The sequence below is a fragment of the Mus caroli genome, unplaced genomic scaffold, assembly GCF_978045245.1.
Source record: "Mus caroli unplaced genomic scaffold, Mus_caroli_1 scaffold_7, whole genome shotgun sequence".
NCBI lineage: Eukaryota > Metazoa > Chordata > Mammalia > Rodentia > Muridae > Mus > Mus caroli.
Genome location: NW_028227262.1, coordinates 111,159,763 through 111,182,445, shown reverse-complemented (window position 1 = coordinate 111,182,445; position 22,683 = coordinate 111,159,763). Strand labels below are relative to the sequence as shown.

Genomic DNA, 22,683 nt, shown 5'->3' with positions numbered 1-22,683 from the left:
ACCAAAAGCACAAGCCACCCAAGGTGAGTTTGACATCTCAGTGGGAAGGAAAGCATAGAATTAATATGATATGTCTTCTGTTCTAAAATTTTGTTTATATTTTTGCTGTGCTTGCTAAAAAATAAGCCCAGGTATTCTTGTATGCTAAATATGTGTTCTTATTACTGATCTGTATACCCAGACCAGAATATTTTTTGATTATTCATTTATTACTATCATTGTATGTGTATGTATGGTGAGTGTGTGGTAAGTATATGTATGTATATGCAATACTCTTGAGAGTGGGATCTTTCCTTCCACTGTGAGCTCTGGTAATTGAAGTCGGGCCATCAGGCTTGCATGCCAAGCACTTCTGCCTGCTGAGCCGTCTTTCTTGCCCCAGGATATATTTGTAGTACTGACTGGACTGGAACTTGCTATGTACATCAGGCTGGCCTCGAATTCACAGAAATTTACCTGCTTCTGCCTCCTGAGTGTTAATATTAAAGACATGTGCCACCATACCTAGCCTTAGGATAGACTTTGAATATTATTTGTGCCACAACTATGAACATAAGGAAAAGTAAAAAATACAAACTATTGTTTAGTGAAATTGTACTTAATTATTTGTTTAAAATTATTGATGTGTGGGTAGGAGGAATAGCTTAATGGTAGAATCATTGCCTCCAAAGGCCTTGGATTTGATCTCTACATTATTTAAAAGAAACAAAAGTCATCCAAACAAACAACCATTAATCTCAGAATATGGGAGGTTAAAGGGAGGTGGATCTTAATGAGTTTAAAGTCAGCCTGGTTTCATAGCCAGCCATGGGTTCAGGGTGAGACCCTGCCTCCAAAAATAAAACAACAAAATGGGCAAATAAGAAAGTAGGATTTTCTGTATAAGAACTATTAATAGCTGTTGAGCTTCCTTCAGACCTAATTTGTAACAACTTCTGTTGTTGTACCGTAGCTGAGAATTGAAGCTCATCCTTAGTTGTTCTCTGCTATGGAGTCACAGACTTTATTGTTACCAGAATCACTAACATCCTTACTGAAAACATCAGCTCTGAGGTCCCAGTGAGCTGAGGCCCAGCCACAGATAGAAGACTGTCGGGCTTGCCCACAGCCAGCATAGCCTGGTGGTGAGTGAGAAACTGAGTAAGATGGAGGACAGTTGAAGAAGGTACCCACAGGTACCCCCTGGCTTCATATGTGTCTGTACTCACACACCTATAGACACAACACAGCAGAAACAACAACATCCTAGGCAGGAGTGTTCACAGACCCCAAGGATCTGTACATTCAGCTCGTAATTCTGACACTTAAAGAACCACTTAAAACCCCTACCTTAGATGCTGTGATGCAGTGTCTGATACAGTGTCTGATACAGTGTCTGATGCAGTGTCTGACGCAGTGTCTGCTGATGCAGTGTATGATACAGTCTCTTATTATTTTGTAGGTTCCCAAAATAAAAGAAGATGATATAGAGGTAAAGAAGCGGAAGCGGAAAGAGGAAGGGGAAAAAGAAAAGAAGCCAAGGAAAAAAGTACCCAAGCAACTGGGGTATGCTGAATAAGCCTACTAAGAAATTATTACCACAGTATTCCAGTATCATCTTAGAAATATATATTTACCACTAATATATTTAGTTATGTTTAATTTGACCTTCTGCATGTCATCTTAGAGACTCATGGTGTTTCAGATTACACTTACAGATTTTTCATTTGACTGTCTTATTCAATACAGCTTTTTAATCTAAAAGAACCAGTTTAATCCACATGTGTTGTCACAAATCTGTAATTCTAGGACTTGGGAGGGTGAAGCAGGAGTTCAGGGCATCCTGAGGATGACATATAAGGAGTGTGAGTGTGAATTCCTGTCGTTATCCAGATGTTGAAGCTGCTAATGTGAAAGTAGAATAAGAAACTAAGAAGACAGCTTTGCTCTGCCATCTCCCACATGATTCTTTTAATTATTTCACGTATTTACATAGGGGATTCACTTTTAAAATGACAAAGCCTAGCTAATCTTTTTTTCCTTCACAGAGTTGTGGCTCTCAATTCACACAAGTCTGAAAAAAAGAAAAAGCGGTATAAAGATTCCCTTTCTCTGGCTGCCATGATACGAAAATTTCAAAAAGAGAAGGATGCATTGAAGAAGGAATCTACCCCTAAAGTCCCAGTGACCCCATCATCTTCCTCTCTGCCTAAGCCCCCTTGTGTCACAACAGCCCTGGGGGATGACATCCCGGACTTAGGTCTGAACAGTGCTGATCCAGACCTCCCTATTTTTGTTAGCACAAATGAACATGAATTGTTTCGGGAAGCTGAAAATGCCCTAGAGATGCTAGATGATTTTGACTTTGACAGATTACTGGATGCTACTTCTGACGGAAGTCCCCTCTCTGAGTCAGGGGGAGAAAATGGAAATACCACCCATCCCACCTTCCCCTCTCAGGTTGTGCCCAAGGTGGTACCTACACTTCCAGATGGTCTCCCCGTGCTTCTTGAGAAACGCATTGAGGACCTTCGTGTAGTAAGTGTAATGAAGCTTTTGCTTTTTATTTGCTGCACACTTAGTCTGCAGCTTTAAGACAAGAACAACCCACAGTCTCAACTTGCTGTTTTCCATAACCTGTTTTAGATGTTGGCTATATACAAAGATGCATTATGGAAATTGTACCTGAAGTTACTTGGTGGAAGCTATTTTAACATGTAGCTGTTTTATTTTATTATATATTTTTGCAATTCCAAGGGATCAAATCCTGGGTTTCATATAACCTAGTCAAGAGTCCTGCCACCATGTTGGACAGGAGTGGAGAGAACAGGCATTCTTGTCTTGTTCCTGATTTTTGTGGAAATGCTTTAAGTTTATCTCTTTTTAACATAGTTGGCTGTGGATTTGTTCTTTTACTGCTATTGTGTTGAGATCTGTCTCCTGTATCCCTAGTTTTCTGAAATTAGAGGCTTTTGCCACCTTGCCTGGTCTGTTATTGCTGTTGCTACATAGTTTTATTTCACTTTGGCCAGCTAAAATTCAAAGAATTATTTCAATTTTCTTTATTGAGATATGTTTTGCATCTCAATATTTTAGAGTAGGGTTCCATGGACTGCTGAGAATGTATATGATCTAGTGGTTGGATGGAATGTTCTATACATACATATTAGATGCATTTGATCTATGATGTCATTTAATTAATTCTCTGTTCATTTTTTATTTATATGATCCATCTATTGGTGAAAAGGATGGTCAAAATGGGGCATTGAAGCCAGCTACTGATAGAGAGTGTGTGTGTGTGTTTTAACTTTACATCTGGAAGTATTTCCTTTGTAGAGGCAAGTGCATCAAAATTTAGTGCATATATATTTAAGATTGTAGTGTCTTGATGGATCATTCCCTTGATCAGCATGTGGTGTCCTTATTTTAGTTGGAGAAGTCTGTCTTCTTGGCATGTCTCTGTCCATCATTGCATTCTAAGGTGGTTTCTGTCTCTGGTGGTGAGGTATGTTTCTTGGAGGTAACAGAGGATAGTGTTTCTTAATTCATTTTGCTAGTCTAAGTCTTTGGATTGGAGGGTAAGGCCATTGATGCTTACAGTTATTCTTGAAAGGTATTCCTGTCATTTTGTTGATTTTTATTGTGTTTGTTTTTCTTAGTCTTCCTTTGTTATGTTTTCCTGTTACTACTACTTGAATGTGCCAAACTCTTTCTTCAGTCCCAAGTGTTCCTTTAAGGTTCCTTCTGTGAGGCTGGCTTGGTGATCATAAATTCCTTTAAACTGCCTCTGATTAGTACAGATAAATCCGTGCTGGCATCAGTAGTTATCCAGACTTGTAAAGCGTCTGCCTGCCCGCGCCCTCCTGGCTCTGTAGTATCTATTGGAAAATCAGCTGCTGCTCTCATGCGCCTGGCTTTCTGTCTGACTGTTTTTTGTCCTGCAGCTCTCAATACTCTTTGTTTTGGACATTTAGTGTTTTGGCTGCTACGTGTTGTCTTTTGGTCCTATCTGTTTGATATTCTGTATGCCTTTTGCACTTTGGTAGGCATTTTTTCTTAGTTTTGTGAATTTTTTTCTCTATGATTTTGTTAATAATATTTTCTGTAAAGTGGGGGCATGGTGGCATACATCCTTAATCCTAGTGCTCAAGAGACAGAGACAGGTGGATCTTTGTGAATTTGAAGTCAGCCTGACCTGCATAGCAACAGGACAGCAAAAGCTACATAAGACCCTGTCTTAAAAGACCAAAAAAATAAAACAACAGCAAAAAACAAATGAAAAATAGCAAGAAAACAGAAAATATTGTACCTTTAATCTGTGTTTCTTCTTCTTCCATGACTGTGATTTCTAGGTTTGGTTTGTTTGTCTTCCTTTTTAAGGATTTTGTTTTATTGATTTTTTTTTTTTTTTTTTTTTTTGTGGTTTTTCGAGACAGGGTTTCTCTGTGTAGCTCTGGCTGTCCTGGAACTCACTTTGTAGACCAGGCTGGCCTCGAACTCAGAAATCCGCCTGCCTCTGCCTCCCGAGTGCTGGGATTAAAGGCGTGCGCCACCACGCCCGGCTGATTTTTTTTTTTTTTAAGATTTATTTATTTTATTTATGTGAATACACTATCGCTGTTTTCAGGCACACCAGAAGAGGGCATCAAATCCCATTACAGATGGTTGTGAGCCACCATGTGGTTGCTGGGAATTGAACTCAGGACCTCTGGAAGAGCAGTCAGTGCTCTTAACCACTGAGTCATCTCTCCAGCCCCTTGTTTTGTTTTTTAAATTATGTGTGTATATGTGGGGGTGGAGTGGGTTGTACACATGAGTGTAATGCCTTTGAGGCCAGAGGAGATTTTTCATTCTCCTGGAACTGTAGATAAGGTGACGCTGGCTTCAAACTTGAAATCTGCCTCCAAAGTGCAGGAAAGAATGCACTTCCTGCCCAGCTGTATGTTACTTTTCTATTTGTGTGACAAAGTACCTTGACCAAGGCAACTTACAAAAGAAAATATTTAACTTGGGCCTTGGAACTTGGGTTCCAGAAAGTTATAGCCTCTGCACATCATGGCAGAAAGCAGCAGGCAGACAGGCATGATGCTGGTGCAGTAGCTGCAGCCATAGTAGCTATCCAAGCAGAAGGCACAGAGATCTGTGAGTGGCAGAGGCTCCCGTTCACACTGTTCTATTGTGGACGCCTTTCCCTTTACTTTTGCCATTCTGTGCCTTTGGCCATTTTGATTTGTTATATTTTAGTTTTCCTTAAAGATAAGATATAAGTTGAAGTTTGTAGACCTAATCTGAGTGAGTTGGGGAGATTTTGTTTATGAATTTTTTTGTTTGATTGATTGTTTTTAATTGTCCTGGCATTTGAATCCAGGGCTTTGTGCCTGCTAGGCAAGCACTGTACCACTGACTACTGCCATAATGCTTTTTTTTTTTTCCAATTTTTTTTAATTTGTTTTCTTTTACATATATATATATATATTTATTACATATTTTCCTCAATTATATTTTCAATGCTATCCCAAAAGTCCCCCGTACCCTTCCCCCCACTTCCCTACCCTCCCATTCCCATTTTTTGGCCCTGGTGTTCCCCTCCATAATGCTTTAATTTGAGCTCCCTCCCTCTCTTTCTTTCTTCCTTTCTTTTTTTCTTAATTTTCTTGACAATCTTGTATTTGAAGTACAAGCATTATTTACGTAAGTGGAAAGTGGCTAAATAATTCACAGGAACTCACATCTTGCAAGTAACAGAAGTGACATTTAAGCCTCAGGAGTCACCTCGTCTTCATGCTTTCTCCATTTCCTTTTGCCCTAACCCTAATTGCTTGAGTTTCTTCTAGGATTTAAAAAACAGTGGCGATGTGACTGGGCTTTCAAAGATGGAGTTATTAGTAACATTAAGTACTGTTTGAAAGCCGGGCAGTGGTGGCGCACACCTTTAATCCCAGTGCTTGGGAGGCATGTGGATTTCTGAGTTCAAGGCCAGCCTGGTCTACAGAGTGAGTTCCAGGACAGCCAGAGCTGCACAGAGAAACCCTGTCTCAAAAAAACCAAAAAATACAAACAAAAAATACTGTTTGATTAGCCAAAGCAAAACAAAATAAAAACTGATGCTCTGTTATGAGTATGCTGTTGCCATTCTCTCAAGGGATAGTAGCCCCGACTGCCTGACTTTCCATACCTCGTAGTCTGCAGGCTGGGAAACTAAGGTGCAGCATGACTATGATTTTAAGTTGCCAAGGTAGCACTGCATAGCATACACACTGTCATATAAGCCACCCTTCTTCATACACTCACAAGGTTTTTGTGGGCATGTCCTGGTCTTAAAAGGCTCAGTGATGTCTCATATCAAAAGACAAGCTATCAGTAGTAGCCATGGCAGGGTCACTACAGCTTTTTTTCCTAAGGCTTTAGTAGGAAATTGCCAGTTAGAAGATTCACTTACTGATATCCATGAATTCTTCATGTCTTACTTTGAAATATGAGGATGGTGCTTTTTCTTCAAGCGATGAAAATTTATCTTTGGCTTGAACATTTGCATCTGCCTGATAAACACTTTCTTGCTGTTCATATTTTACTTTGCAATGAATAAATATCCTTTCAGGCTGAACCTTTTGACTTGAGTTCGTTCGTTCGTTCGTTCATTTGTTCTTTCTTTCTTTCTCTCTCTTTCTCTCTTTCTTTCAAGTTTCATTTTCATTCTGGCTTTCTTTGTACATTTCCGTCCCCTCCACATGCCTAATCTACATTCTGTCCTGGAAATTTGCCTTTTCTACCTAAAGCATGTGAAATTGTCAGATATGTTGGTAGCATGGCACATGTGCCCTGGTGTATCAGCTCTATCCAGTCAGTGTGCTCTGGAGGCTTTGACTTGAGCTGCGCCTCTGACTTCCCCAGTCTGTTGTGCTGTGAGGGATTGATTATGCCAGAGTTTCCACATTAGAAACTCTTTTGCTTCTCACCTGGTTAAGAGGAACTACAGTGATGGCAATATTATCCTCAAACTCCTGTAAATAGTTTGTGCTGGTTCCTTGATAATTGTCTTGGGTTTTTTCTTTCTTTTAAGATTTATTTATTTATTTATGTATATGAGTACATTGTTCGTGTCTTGTCTTCAGACACACCAGAAGAGTGCATTGGATCACATTACAGATGGTTTGAGCCACCTTGTGGTTGCTGGAAGCTGAACTCAGGACCTCTGGAAGAGCAGTCAGTAGTACTTTTAACCTCTAAGCCATCTCTCCAGCCCAATAATTTTTTTATTCTTAATAAAGTAGAAGACAGACTACTGCAATAGTTCAGACACTGCACAACTTTCTAACAGTCTTTGGGGGGCATCTTATGTAATGGTTCTAAGTTTTTGACTACTTATTTATAAGATTGTGGAGATAGAATACCAACATCTGGCTGTTTATGTAGATGCTATATGACAATAAGTAAAAGTATAGACTAAAAACTATAAAAAATACAAAACGAACTTAAACAGTTCATAGACCTATATCATCAAGGACTTTTTATTCTATCAGAAACGAATAATGTTGTTTTTTAAAAATTGTGGCTTGAAGACTGGGAGATTAGCTCAGTTGGTGTTTGGGAACTTGCCTAATATGTACACGGTCCTGGTTTCACTCAGTACAGAAAAAACAATGTGGGTTGACATATTGGTAGATAAAATCCAGCAGTTTGAATAATGAAGTAACATCAAAGACAGGAGCAGAAAGTACTATTGCCTGGCAGTTATTTTTAGATACATACATATTTGTGACATTGAGTACTGAGTCTGAGTTTTTGGCTAAATCTACCTTTTAATCACATTAAGGCTTTTAAGATTATAAAGTTTAACGTGGACATAATGGAAAATGCCTGTCAGCCCAGTACTCTGGAGTCTGTTTCAGGGGATCACCAAGCTCAAAACTAGCCTGTGCTATATAGGGTCCTATGTCTTTGTGTGTGTGTGCTTGTGTGTGTGCGTGTGTGTCTGTGTGTGTGTGTGTGTGTGTGTGTGTATAAGAGAGACAGAGAGATAGAGAGTTATAATTCTTCTTTATGGGTTTTTACTTAAAGGAAATATCTGTTCTTTATTTTTATTTTAGACAGTTTGGCAAGCACCATCTATCACAGGATTGACACTCAGTTTTCAGTTTTCACTTTTTGTGACCTTTGATGACGATTAAGTCTTAAAATAGGCAGTGCTAATGTCTTTTCACATTGCTTCTTTTTAAGGATAGTATTTCCCTGTAGTTGTCATTCAAATGGCCCTTGGGAAGTTGCTTTATTTCAAGTGGTACTATCAATTACATGCGTATCTTTAACTCACTGTATGCTTTGCTTTTAGCATCTTAGAGATTCTCTCTGTTTTTTAAAATGTTGTCTGAAAGAGAGCCTAGCCCTATTGCCATTTTGATTTTAGCACAACAGAACTGATTTTAAATGTCCAAATAAGAGAATAAGTCTTTGCTTTTTAAAAAAAGATTTGTTATGTATACAGTGTTCTATCTGCATGTATGCCTGCAGGCCGGAAGAGGGCACCATACCTCATTATAGATGGTTATATGAGCCACTGTGTTTTTACTGGGAATTGAACTCAGGACCTCTGGAAAAACTCTTAACCTCTGAACCATCTCTCCAGCCGAAGTTTCTGCCTTTTAGGCCATTGAGTCTGTGCTGGCTGTTACAGCCACTGCAGCAAAAATACATGATAGCCTGTTTGATTTGGATCTCAAATGGCTTTGCCTGACTCTGGGTCAGAATTTGTGTTATTTTACTGATAATGATTGTTTACTAATTACTGTTATATTGTTGTTGTTGTTATTGTTATACAATTCATGTCAGTATTATTGTGAATTAGATTGTTTTTCTTATGTTTCTCTAGGCTGCCAAACTTTTTGATGAAGAAGGAAGGAAAAAATTCTTTACACAGGACATGAATAATATTCTTCTGGAGTAAGTGATTTTTAAATCTTTTTCTTTTTAAACCTGAACTAGGAATAAATCTCAATGATAGGATACTTGCCCAGCATTCATGAGGTCCTAAGTGGAAAGAAAGAAAAGAGAACAGATGACAGATTTTGCAGCTGCTGAGGATGTAGTTAGTAAAGTGCTTGCTTAGCATGCTTGAAACCCGGATTCGCATCAGCTGGGTGTGCTGGTACATCTGTAATTCCAGCACTTCAGAAGTGAAGGATGGACAGTTGAAGGCCATCCTCAACTACATTGTGAGTTCAAGGTCAGCCTGGACCACTCTATCTCAAATAATAAACTAATTAATAAAAGCTTTGTAGAGAGTAGTGGTGTATGCCTCTAATCTCAGCACCAAGACACTGAGGCAAAAGAACTACAAATTAGAGGCTAGCTTGGGATCTTAGTTGAGAGTTGAAGAGATAGATCAGTGGGTAAAATACTTGGTATGCAAGCTTGTTCTTAATTTGAATCCTAGAACCCAGATGAAAGGAGAAAACCCACTCCCAGTGTTACCCCTTTAGCTCCACACACTTGACATGCATTCACCCACATCTGCATACATGTACTCACACTGTAATAAGTAGGTGGTTGAAGGGCTGAGGATATAGTTCAACTGGTACAGTTCTTGCCTTTAATTTATAAAGGTCTGGATCAGATTTCCCAGTACTGCATAAAACTGAATGTGGTGCTTTATACCTATTGTTTTCATTACCTTCATACTTAAAAAATAGGCTCCTCACACATAAATATGTTTCTAGCGGAGTAGCAGTAGAGTTCTTGGTCAGCCTCCATTTTTCAGGTTGAATGCAGGTGTGTGGAAGAGGTGTGTGATTCATCATATACTTGTGCTGATTAGGTTACTTTTAACTCCGGAGTCCCTAGACAGTGCAGCTGTGACTCATCAGGTTGTCCAAGTTCCAAAATGAGCTCTCCTAGCCATTGTTTCCATCCTTATATCCTAGAGCAACTCTTTTTCTCATGGCTAATACTGGCCTTTTTACTCTTTCCCATTCCATTTCAAGTTCTATGATAGAGGACACGTATTCCCCCAGGGAGTGCCAAGAGCCCATCCTTGTGCTCTGGCAGCACAGGTAGACATACCATTAGCAGTCCATTAAGAGGCTTTTCTTTTTATTCTTTCCCCATCTGTCACAAAACAAATCTCTTAATTGGGAAGTTTATGTACTTTTGTTACTCTTTTAAGGATATATGTATTTTTATTTCATGTGTAGGTATTGTGTTTTATTAAAAAAATAAAGAGCCAAGGATCTATTTGGTAGAGGGCAGGTATGGTGAGGTGGGAGAGGTACCTTGGGAGGCCCATTCTGAGGCATCCCTTACCCCTGAGTTAGCAGCCATTCAAAGGAGATATAGTATGGAATAGTTTATGTGGGGCATAGGAAGGAGAGTAGAGAAGGTAGTAGGGACAGAAAAAGACACACATGGAGGTGGGGGTGGGGGTCTAGGGGGAGGAACAGTAGTAGCTGCCAGTTATAATCTTTTCCATTTTTAGAGACACCTTATTAATATTTTCTCTCTGCTAAAATATGGTAATTATTACAAGCTTTGCACGTTTGCTTTTAAAAGAGTAATCAAGCAAGAAGAAAAAGTATTAATTCCAGTGAATGAGATTTAATGACTACCAACCCAAATTTTTTGGTCAAATTAAGCAAGCTTTATTTTCTGTCAGACAGGGCTGTCTCCCTAAAATGGGGTTTGAGAAAGTAGCATTGAAAGTAGAGCTTATGTAGCCCAGAAAACTTGAAGACTAAGGAGTTTCATAAAGGTTTTGATCACCTAGGAACTTGGCAGTACATCTCAAAATTATTTGGTAGAAAATTTATCAGGACAGAGGTCAGGGTATAAGGTGTGGAACATGTCAAATTCCAGAAAATGGGTCAAGACATGGTCAAGAGTTTTATGGAAAATGGAAAGGAACTTATTTTGACCTTGTAACAAGATGGCTTCTAATCCTAGATAAAGTCAGGCTAGTCCATCATTGCCCCCTTGTCTTAGGTATACCTTTCAAATCCTTTTTAGGGAACAGTCATTTTTATCTGGCAGGGAGCAAGTATTGACAGTTTTTAACTGTCAAGGGGTCAAATTTGTATCATGGCTAGGGTCTCTAATTAGAAAGTAAAGAAAGAGGACTGGTGAGATAGCTCAGTAGTTAAGAGCACTGACTGCTCTTCTGGAGGTCATGAATTCAAATCCCAGCAACCACATGGTGGCTCACAATCAACCATAATGAGAAACAAATAAAAAAAAAAAAATCTTTGGGCCAGAGCAAACGGGGGCTGGAGCAAGCAGCCCAGAGCAAGAGGGAGAAGGGAAGAGGGGGGGGAAAAGAAAGGAAAGAAAGAAAGAAAGCTTAGAAAGTATAAACTTTTCTTAAAGCCATCTTCTTTGTTCTGTATAGAGCAGGTTGAGTACTATATCACTGTAGAACTATTTCAGTTAATGAATGTACTACCTGTTAATAAATCTTGGTCTGTTAGGTTTTAATAGGTACATTATTTGACAATGAGGGAACTTGGTATGCCAATAGGCATTATATGTAGCCACTTCGTCCCCTTTGGCAGGGAGTCTCCTTTGGACCTAATATTCCAACCTCTGTTGAAAATAAGGGGTGGTGTCTTCTCTTCTGTAACTGCTTCTTGGCTGAAATTGTCAGGACCCCAGAAGGCTGGTATGTTAGTCAAAGGCCAGGAAGGAGATTCAGGCACTGGGGCCGCATCAGAAGCATCTGGCTCATTGATCCTGCTGGAGAGACAGAACACTCATGTCTGCTGAACTGGTTCAAATCAGCTTGCAGCAAGTCCACAGCTCTCCAGTTTTGTAGAAGTAGTTGTATCTGGCATCATATAGATCGTCTTTGAAACAATTTGTAGTGAGCAGATGACTCCTGGATGGTGTTTGTCAACCAAGTAGAAATCTGCCAGGACAGATAGAGACGGGAAACTGTAAAGTTAAGGAACTTGAAAGAAAAGTTTACATTTGGACCTTCTACCTACAGGGATAGGTAATAGGCAGGGAAATTTAGGGTGCTGATTGTTGTCATGACTTGTGACAGGTCGATTCAAATTGCAAATCAAGAAGCTTATTTAAATAGTTTTTGGTTTTTTGAGCCAGGGTTTCTCTGTGTGGCCCTGGCTGTCCTAGAACTCGCTCTGTAGTCCACGTTGGCCTCAAACTCAAGAGATAGACTTGACTCTGCCTTCTGAGTGCTAGGATTAAAGATATAAGTTACCACTGCCCAGCCAAAGCTTATTTAAAATTTTAAGTTTACAAAAAAAAAGTGAGAGTTTTAGATACGTTAGCTTTGAACATTTGTAGCTACATTGTTTGTAATCTGTATTGAAATCCACATTGTAGAAAATGCAGCAGCTAACAGGTCTGTCTGTAAAATAGCTGGAGTAGACTCATGGTTTTGAAACAAATTGCAAACCAAAACTATAGCTTTGGGTTAAAAAGCATGAACATTCTGTTCTCTGCTCAAAAGGCTGGCTATACAGACTCTACAGAGATGTCTTTCTTAGCATGATGAGAAGCACCTTTAGGTCTATACTTAAAAGGTAATGGTAGTTAGTGCCTCACCAGCTTGTCAGAACTCCATTGATCAATGTTAAAACTCTAGTATATCAATAGTATAGCGAGGGAAAGCAATCTAAAACTTTTATTTTTAAGTCACCTTTTAGACTCTTGTAAGTTATTCAAGCTTTTTATATCCTTAGATATTTATAACTTTCATTTATATATTTTAAATTATTTTAAACCTTTATGCTTTATATGAACCTTAATTTTTTTATTCAGGTATTTATACATGTAGTTGATTGAGAGAAGTCGTTGCAAAATAAGGTTTGTTTTTTTTTTAAGTAAAGGAATAGTAAAAAGTTACATCTGAAACCTGTTTTATACTTGAATATGAAGCCTGTTAGCCTGTGAGTTTGCCTTTTTCATCGTGAGAACTAATAGCTCCAGAAAAGCAAGGCCTATTTGTTTTGGTGGTGGTGGTGGGTCTTTTTGTTTTGTTTTTTTTTCAAGACAGGGTTTCTCTGTGTAGCTTTGGCTGTCCTGGAATTCACTTTGTAGACCAGGCTGGCGTCAAACTTAGAGATCTACCTGCCGCTACCTCCCAAGTGCTGGGATTACAGGGGTGCATCACTATACCTGGTTCAAGGCCTGGTTTTCATATATGAAATATGTTTTCCAGGCAAGCTGTTGCTAAATAAGTAAAGCTACAGTTAGCCAGCAACATCATCAGAGATATGAGAGAGATAAAGTATAGCAGGAAATATCAGTTAAAGTGACGGAGGCTTAACACTGCTTAGATGGTTATCACAGGCTCCAGTGGTAGTTTGCTGGGGGAAGAGGTCTGTCTTCAGCTGTCACATAGAACAGCATTGCATGTTCAGCTGCTGCAGGGACAGGGTAGGCCTTTCGCTGCCAGACCCACAGGTCAGAGAGATTTCCTGGGGATGAGGAACTTGGTGAAATTGGCCTCCCTTGGCTTAGGCAGAATAAAGATAGTCAACCCAACAGTGCCCACAGTTTGTGCAGGGCCCTGGCAGCAGGTGAGGTATCAGGCAGTTTTTCCCAGTGGTTAGCATCACCATAATCTAGGTCTGTGTCTCAACCATCGCCTTTAGAGATCTTATGGTTGCCTCTAGGAGCTGACATTTCTATCTATCGTAGGATTATTTTTCCATTAAATAGATGAGATGTCATATTCAGTAGAACTCTATAAAGTTGTGAGAACCATTTAACTAAGTATACCTGATTTTAAATAAATTTTACTTGTTTTTAGCTTTTTAAAGCTTTTTACTTGTTTTTAGTTTTTTAGCTTTATAAGTTTAACCTTGAAAACATATACAGGAGTATAAACAGTTTATTTCTATAAATTTTATATTGAGTATGACTACAAGTATATTTTTAGAAATATTAAAATTTTGGTTATTTATTAGGTAACTTATTACTAACTTTTGTATTTCAATTTATTCTTTACAACAAGTTACTTGCTTTTATAAGATTAGAATTTGTATTTTATCCCTGTTAGCTTTAGCCTTTAAAAAATGAAACTTTATCAAAATGAAACTATAAGTCATGAGAGTGGCAACTTTATTTTCCTGGTCTTTTCATGTTTCCTCGTCCTTTCCTAGTCTTTTCAATGTTTCATCATTATAGACTATCATAGTCTCTTGTCTGACTCAGTTTATCAAAGCTGCTAAAGCTTAATAAAAAGAAGAGGCAAGAGCTGGCAAGATGGTTCAGCGGGTAAGAGCATTGACTGCTCTTCCAGAGGTCCTGAGTTCAAATCCCAGCAACCACATGGTGGCTCACAACCATGAGAGATCTGACACCCTCTTCTGGTGTCTGAAGACAGCTACAGTGTACTTATGTATAATAAATAAATCTTTTAAAAAAAAAAAAAGAAGAGGCAAAGAGACTATGTATAGACTAAGTTAATTTTTTTTTTAGCCTGAATAAACTTTTAAGTAAGGAAAGACATTCTATAGGCTCTTTGCTGTTGACTGCTTAGGTTATTGTCCTGCTACATCATAGGATGGGAATATCTCAGGGCACCTCTGGGAGCCCTGTTATATCTCTTAACAGAGAAGAAACAGGGCACAATCATAATCTGGACAAGACAAGACCAAACTTTAGCAATGTAAATAACTCAATGCTTAATATCCAGGATTCGTTTATAGTCCTTTGGGTTCCTCTAAAGGGCTCAAGTTACCTCTCTGGCTCCACCCTTGACAGCATCCTATATAGCCTTCCCCCTAAGCTCCAGTTGGCTTCATTTCATTATGGCTGCTGCTCTTGATGGTCAACATATGGCACTGGCATTTCCATATTTGCTCAGGTCCTTCATTGCAGTTAGGCCACATTTTCCTCAATAGTCTTTCCCGGACTCCAGGACTGTATAGTGCCAAGGTTTAGCTGCTCTTCATGACCCTTTCGTGCCTTTTAAAACTAGTACCATCTTGTTGACTCTTCTTACATTACAAAGTTTGGTTGCTAACACAAGATACGTTTTTTGATATAAATGCATGGAGGTGCAGCTTTAATATTTTATTAGTAAGTATTCTTTAGTCTGGATAGAGGTGACCAAACTGTAGTTGGACAATTATAGGAACTAACTCGGTGTTGGGCTAGTCCCTGAGCATTGGTTTCTACCCATACCCTTGAATCTTTGTTGTGTAGACCAACCATATCTTTTGATTGGGGACAGGACTTTCAGATAGAAGATATTCTTCTGACATCAGGTACCCTCACTGTCCCAGAAAGGATCCCAGCAGACCAGTACCAGATGTCATAGAAGGAGATGCCCTACTTACCAATACTGATAGAGGTCTCCTCAGACAGATGCTTGACGATTTCTTTTTGAGTGGCAGTTCTAATAATCTGCCAAACAGAAGGTATGTCTTGGGGCCTTGAATTATCTTCAAGGTCCACACCTTCTGAGGCAGCAGTCTGCTCTGAATTTGAATTGGAGTCTTGATCTCTCTGGGGCCTCCAGAAGTTATTAATCCCATCTAATAAGAGTAAAGACCACTAAACCAAAATTTTTGGGCATTAAGTAAGCTTTATTTTCTTTCAGACAGGCTGTCTCCCTAAAGTGGGGTTTGAGAAAATGGTATTGAACATAGGAGAAAGTCGGGGTAGTATAGCTCAAAACTACAAGAGTGGGGATTTCCAAGGGTTGTGTTACCTAGGAACTCGGCAGAGCATCACATCAGGGCAGAGCTGAAGGCACAGGAATACGTCAGATTCCAGAGAGTGGGTCAAGACATGGTCAGAAAACTGGAAGGAATTTATCTTGACCTTGTAACAAGATGGCTTCTAATCTTAAGATTGCATCACGCTGCTCCATCAAAATAAAATAGCTACTAGGCAAAATGCAGATTTAACAGTTCTCTGCTCCAAAAGAAGGAAGCGTGACCAATCATTTACACTAAATTGAATAAACTATTAACTACACAACTGTGTCACAGTTACAATAGGGAAACAAAAGTGGAGAAATAGCATGTACCTATAGCTGGGTGTGAGGAGCTTTGCTTTTCAGATACCTTCAGGGAAAGTACTGTATGGAGTGTGAGAACTCGGGTTTGGAAACATCTACTTTTTTTTGCTTCTTTTTTTCCTTCCTTCCTTCCTTCCTTCCTTCCATTGATTGATTGATTGATTGATTTTCAAAAGAGGGTTTCCCTGTGTAGTTGGCCTTGAACTCAGTGGCCTGCCTGCCTCTGCCTCCCTACTGCTAGGACTAAAGGTATGTGTCACCACCACTTGGCTCCTTTATAGCTTATATGCTGCTATGTAAAAGGGATTCTGTGTTGTTTACTTTTGTGTGCTTTTTGTTGTTTTGGGTTTTTTTGTTTGTTTGTTTTGGTCAGCATCGAGTTACAGCTACAAGAACTAGGTCCTGTCATTCGTAGTGGTGTCTACTCCCATCTTGAAGCATTTGTGCCATGCAATAAGGAAACACTGGTAAAACGTCTAAAGAAGTTACACCTTAATGTTCAGGTAAGTGGAAGAGTAATTTCTACATCTTGGATTTTGTAACCAATAAGGAAAAAAATGTTTGCTCAGAGTCTTTGCAAATACTTTATAGTTCTATCTTTTTTTTTTCCTTTTTTTTTTATTACGTATTTTCCTCAATTTCATTTCCAATGCTATCCCAAAAGTCCCCCATTACCCCACACACACACACACTCCCCTACCCACCCATTCCCATTCTTTTGGCCCTAGCATTCCCCTGTACTGGGGCATATAAAGTTTGCAAGTCCAATGGGCCTCTCTTTCCAGTGATGGCCGACTAGGCCATCTTTCGATACATATGCAGCTAGAGATAAGAGCTCCGGGGTACTGGTTAGTTCATCATATTGTTCCAACTATAGGGTTGTAGATCCCTTTAGCTCCTTGGGTTCTTTCTCTAGCTTCTCCATTGGGAGCCCTGTGATCCATCCAATAGCTGACAGTGAGCATCCACTTATAGTTCTATCTTTAATAAACATGGGATATTACAAAAGGTGTTTGAGAGCCTCTTCTTTAGGGGTGGCAAGATGAGAGTTGAGAAATTATAGTTCTTTCTTGTTCAAAGCAAGTTAATGAATAAAGAAATTGTATTACTATCTCATATCTTGTGGTTTTGCTGGCAACTTCAGACATTGGCAGTTAGAGCCAAAATTCAAATGACAAAAATGAGTAACTGATAAAATAGAACTAGAAGTAGAAACATTTTTTAGTTTTTGTTTTTTTGAAACAGGGTCTCACATAGCTTTGGCTAGCCTGGAACTCAATATAGACAGCAGGTTGACCTTGAAGTCACAGAGACCCAGCAGCAGTGCTGGGATTGAAGCTATGCACCACCATACCCAGCCCAGAGAAACACCATTTGCATAGTATAAGACACTTAATTTTCCTTTTTGAAAAGGACATAAGACCTAAACTAACCCAGGGTTTACATTTGAGTGCTGGGACTTTAGGCCTTCACCATTTTGCTTTTTTTTGTTAGTGTATATTTTTATCTCCTGTATGAATATTCTACCTGTAGTATATTGGTGTACCATGAATGTTCATAGTGCCCACAGAGGGCAGAAAGTGTTGGCTTCCCTAAAACTGGAAGCCAAGGTTGTTGCTAGCTGCCATGTGGGTTAGTTAGATAGACCCAGAATCTGGGTCTATCTCTCCTATGCGTCTTTCTTTTCTTTTCTTCTGAGATAGGGTCTTCCTATGTAACTCAGGCTGGTCTAGAGCTGGCTATATAAATCAGACTGGGTTAAAATCATGAACAACCATAACTGGCCTCACCTCACCTGGTTTTATGCTTTTCTAAGAATCAAAACTACCACTTAATGCATGTTAGGCAGACCTTCAATCTGAGCTACATCCTCAGCCCCAGATTATAAAATGTTCTGGCCAGCTGTAGTGGTACCAGCAGCACCAGCTTTAATGCTGCATTCACATACCAGCATTCTGGAGGAAGAGGTCAGCCTATTCTACATAATGACTTTCAGGACAACCAGAGCTACATAGTAAAACCCCATCATAAAAACATCAAGAAGAAGAAACAAAAAACACAAACAAAATATTTTCAGAGAAACATTTGAAATTTGGTATTTGAAGTTATTTAATATTCCGTTGGATATGGGGAAAAAGACACCATCTATCTTGTTCTTGTTGCTATTTATATAAGCTTCTTCACACCACTTCTATTCATAAACATTGTATTGCAAGCTTTACATTATTTGAGCTTCGTATAAATAGAAACAACTTGTCTTCTGTAACTTGCTTTCTAGCACTGTGCTGTGCCTCAGATGTAAGTCTACATGTAAAACTATTGCTACTGATGTGTATAAAGTTCTCTATTATATGAATAGATCTCATTTAGCTTCTGTTTTCTGTTTATGGATATTTGATATTTTCCAGAGAGGTTGTCTTAATTTAATTATATAATTCTTCAAGAAACCTTGATAGTAAAGGTTGAGATTTTTTTTTTAAATGATATGTTATTCCAGATACCATTATATGCTTAGTTTATTAATTGATATGGAATAGTTAACATGATTTCTAGTCATTTTCATGTTCTAAATATATCTTTTATCAAAAATTATAATGTTTTGTTGTTTAGGACTTGGGGTGCAACTCAGGGGTAAAGATTCACTTAGTATGCCTGAGTCTCTGAGTTCAGTCCTCATTATAAAAATGCAAAGAAAATTAGTGAAGAAACATTTAATATATTTCTGGGCCTATGACAATAATAAAGGTTTTAAGCACTAAGTATATGTTATTTGCAAGATGAAAATGCTATTGGCTGATGTAAGGTGTCAGATATAAAATTCTTTCTGTGCTGAACCCATATGGAGAAGAGTTTCTGTTTCTTTCATTTGGCCTTGAATTTGAGTTTTGCTTGCAGCATAACTTAAAATTGCTCACAACAGCTGGGACAGTAGGATGTTCACATCGGGAGCCCCCAGTTTTGTAGTATTTCAGAGTAGTGTCTTCTTTGGCCTCTCTTCTAGCTAGGAGTTAAACAGTAGTCTGGGCAATGTCTCTCCCATTGTCTAGTTTATTTGCATTACAATTAATTCGTAAAACTTACTGACCAAGCCTTGGGCTCATGATTAAGAATGTAAAGTAGCTGGGGCTAGAGAGATGGCTCAGTGGTTAAGAGCACTGACTGCTCTTCGGAAGGTCCTGAGTTCAATTCCCAGCAACCATATGGTGGCTCACAACCATCCGTAATGAGATCTGACTCCCTCTTCTGGAGTGTCTGAAGACAGCTACAGTGTACTTACATATAATAAATAAATCTTTAAAAAAAAGAATGTAAAGTAGCAGGCAGGAACTGGGACTCTGCTTGGTGAGATACAATCATCTTAGTTTTGCCTCCAATGTGCCTTTTTGGTTTTTTGAGACAGGGTTTCTCTGTGTAGCCCCAGCTGTCCTGGAACTCACTCTGTAGACCAGGCTGGCCTTGAACTGAGAAATCTGCTTGCCTCTGCCTCCCAAGTGCTGGGATTAAAGGCGTGCGCCACCACTGCCCAATGTGCCTTTTGACAAATCAGTGCTGTTGGAGAAATAGCCGTGTTAGATAATCTTTTCAGGTCTCTAATCAGTATGTGAAATGTGATTTTACTATTGAGGTCTGCTTATAGAGTAAGTTTTGTTAGGATGTTTGTAAAAGTTCCAAATGTATCCCCTCTCCTAGGATGATCGTTTAAGAGAACCTCTACAGAAGCTGAAGCTAGCAGTTAGCAATGTCATGCCTGAACAGCTGTTTAAATACCAGGAGGACTGCCAGGCTCGCAGTCAAGCCAAATGTGCCAAGTATGTACCGCTCCTTTGGGTTGGCTTTACAAAAACACTTTACCTCATGCTCTTAAGTAGTCCTCACCCTGTGAAACCTTGTATCTCACTGAAATGATGGATTGATTTTTTTCCCTAATTGTCACTCCCCACTCAACTGCTTTGCTGTCAGAAGCACAGGGCTTTATCTGGTTAATATCCATATTAACAAAACAAGAACCCAGCAGGCGTGATGGGACATGCTTATAATAGCAATTAGGATGTTTCAGGTTCCAGACTAGCCTGCACTTCATACTGAAATGCTGTCTCAGGCACTGAGACTGGTTAGGATTACATGCTGACGAATCTGACTTAGCTGGGGCTACACAGAGATAGCGTTTGACCTAAGGGATGAGCATTTGTACCTCCGTATTGTAGGTCAGAGGCCTGTTTACTCAGCCACTTTATGCTGTTCAGAATTCACCATAGTGTGTAGAAATACAGTTTCTTGTTTGTTCTAAGTAAATATTTGGCTGAGCAACTCTGAGTATTGTGAACTCTGGGTGAAAACTTTGCTTCATAAAGTGTTTTTCAATTTTCAGGTTGCAAGCAGATGAAGAACGGGAAAAAAATGGATCCGATGATGATGACGATGAAAAACCAGGGAAGCGAGTCATAGGCCCACGAAAGAAATTCCACTGGGATGACACCATCAGGTGAGCTCTGTCAGTCGTCACTTAGTCAAGGGTAGAGCAAGAAGAATCCACAGCACAAGAGGACTAGACTGGAAGCAGTCAAAGACTAGTTAGTGTGTAAGAAAACAAACTCATGAATATTAATCTGATGCAGTCACCTCAGGGTGTTAGGGCTCAGTTTCTATACAACACATTCAGTCAGCTCTTGAGGGGAGTGGAGAGGACAAGCATGTAATAAATATGCGTGTGTAAACTGTTTGCTGTACACCCGGAAAACAACTATTCTTTTCAGTCATTACTCACTTGAAGAAAGGTACTAGAGGCCATTGTTTACTGGTAGGGGCGTGACTGTGCAGTGAATGGTTAATGTTTATTTCTTATTTCTCTTATCTTAATTCTTTATTGTCACCAGATGTGTGTGCTTCAAAAATACCTGTTTTGAGTTTTTTTTTCTTTAGTTCACAATTCAGATTTCTGTATCAATATATATATTTTTAATCTATTTAGAACTTTGTTATGTAACCTTGTTGAGATCAAATTGGGATGCTATGAATTAGAGCCAAATAAAAGCCAGTCTGCTGAGGATTATCTTAAATCCTTCATGGAGACGGAGGTGAAGCCACTGTGGCCTAAGGGCTGGATGCAGGCAAGGTAAGACATATGCTTTGCTGGAATTTCGATGGTTTTGTCTTGTTGTCAATTTTATTAAATATAGATTTGCACAAAAATACACTACATTGATTTTGCTAAGAAATTACATTGGGGTTGGTACATGGGAAGATTTGGATGGAGGAAAGGGAACGGAGGGGTATAATCTCAAAAAATTACTTAAAGTAAGAACTTACATGTTCAACATTCTATTAATATATAGTATTATAGACCAGGGCTACATTGAGAGATCTCCATTTCAGTAAACAACTATGTGTGTGTGTGTGTGCGTGTGCGTTGTATGTGTGTGTAGTGGTAGTAGATTATCACCACTTAACAAAACATGTTTTATGGAAATAAATAAGTATAAAGATTCTATTTTGTTTTTAAATCAATTTCTTTTCCTTTTTTTGCTTTTGAGTTTAGTAATAGGAAAAAGGTTGTGGGATGATGGTTATAAATTTGAGGGGCTTTTTTAATGCATAGAAGGAAACTCCATGCTGGATCTCGAGCAGAGCTTGCTATAACAGAACGAGTGAGGATGATACAGAGGGCTTGCAGGTTTGAAGCCAGCCTAGGAGAGAGTTCCAGCTTGGGCTGTATAGTAAAAACCAATCTTAAGAAATGCAGTCACGGGCTGGTGAGGTGGCTCAGTGGATAAGAGCACCCGACTGCTCTTCCGAAGGTCCAGAGTTCTAATCCCAGCAACCACATGGTGGCTCACAACCATCCGTAACGAGATCTGGCGCCCTCTTCTGGAGTGTCTGAAGACAGCTACAGTGTACTTACATATAATAAATAAATAAATCTTTAAAAAAAAAAAAAAAAGAAATGCAGTCACTCTACATGGTGGTGCACGCCTCTAGTCTGAGAGGTTATGTAAAGCAAAAACAGAAAGTGAAGCAATACCATGTTACTATAAAAATAATGTTGTCTTTTAATGTTTCCAGAATGCTTTTTAAGGAAAGCCGGAGTGTACATAATCATCTTACTTCTGCTCCGTGAGTAAATCCTGATTCCAGATTTCTCCATTTGTTTTTATTCATGTTATGGCTGTAAAAAACAAAGATGGAACTGGAGAGATGGCTCAATGGTTAAGAGCACTGACTGCTCTTCCAAGAGTACTGAATTCGGTTCCCAGCAACCACATCGTGGCTCATAACCTAGAAGCAGAGGCAGGAATCTCTGTGAGTTCAAAGTTAGCTGGCTCTACGAGACCAAACTGGCCTTGAACTCACAAAGATCTGTTTGCCTTGTACTGGAAGTCACCACCATGCCTGGCTGGAGTAATTTTAAGAGAATAACTTGGTTATCAACCTACCATCTTTTGTTTTGTTTGTTTTGTTTATTCAAGGCAGGGTTTTGCTTTGTAGCCCTAGCTACTCTGAAATTCTCTGTGTAAACCAGACTGACCCCAAACTCAGAGATCTGCCTACATCTGCCTCCCTAGGGTTGGGCTTAAAGGCATGTGCCAACCAAAGCCTGGTTTCAACCTTTTATCTTAAAGTACCATAAACCTTTTCTGTTGATTTGTTAAAATTCTAAATACAAAGAAACCATATAAAACTTTTCATGAAATACATTATTGAATAAAGCTGTTAATAGTTTTGTT

General features: G+C 39.1%; 1 protein-coding gene across 4 annotated transcripts in view; it reads left to right on the top strand.

Annotated features, from left to right (window-relative positions):
• Positions 1-22,683, top strand: part of Ubn2 (ubinuclein 2) — a 68,677-nt gene that overhangs the window by 26,358 nt on the left and 19,636 nt on the right. For 2 of the 4 annotated variants that reach the window (XM_029478831.2, XM_029478832.2), the window contains exons 4-12: positions 1-23; positions 1,442-1,545; positions 2,028-2,523; positions 8,846-8,916; positions 16,335-16,464; positions 19,652-19,770; positions 20,331-20,444; positions 20,931-21,074; positions 22,022-22,072. The exon at positions 1-23 is cut by the window's left edge and continues 115 nt beyond it. In XM_029478831.2, coding sequence (XP_029334691.1) covers positions 1-23; positions 1,442-1,545; positions 2,028-2,523; positions 8,846-8,916; positions 16,335-16,464; positions 19,652-19,770; positions 20,331-20,444; positions 20,931-21,074; positions 22,022-22,072 — 1,252 coding nt within the window. The remainder of the gene's footprint in view (positions 24-1,441; positions 1,546-2,027; positions 2,524-8,845; positions 8,917-16,334; positions 16,465-19,651; positions 19,771-20,330; positions 20,445-20,930; positions 21,075-22,021; positions 22,073-22,683) is intronic. The other 2 variants (XM_021165456.3, XM_021165455.3) reach the window with 1 other exon arrangement.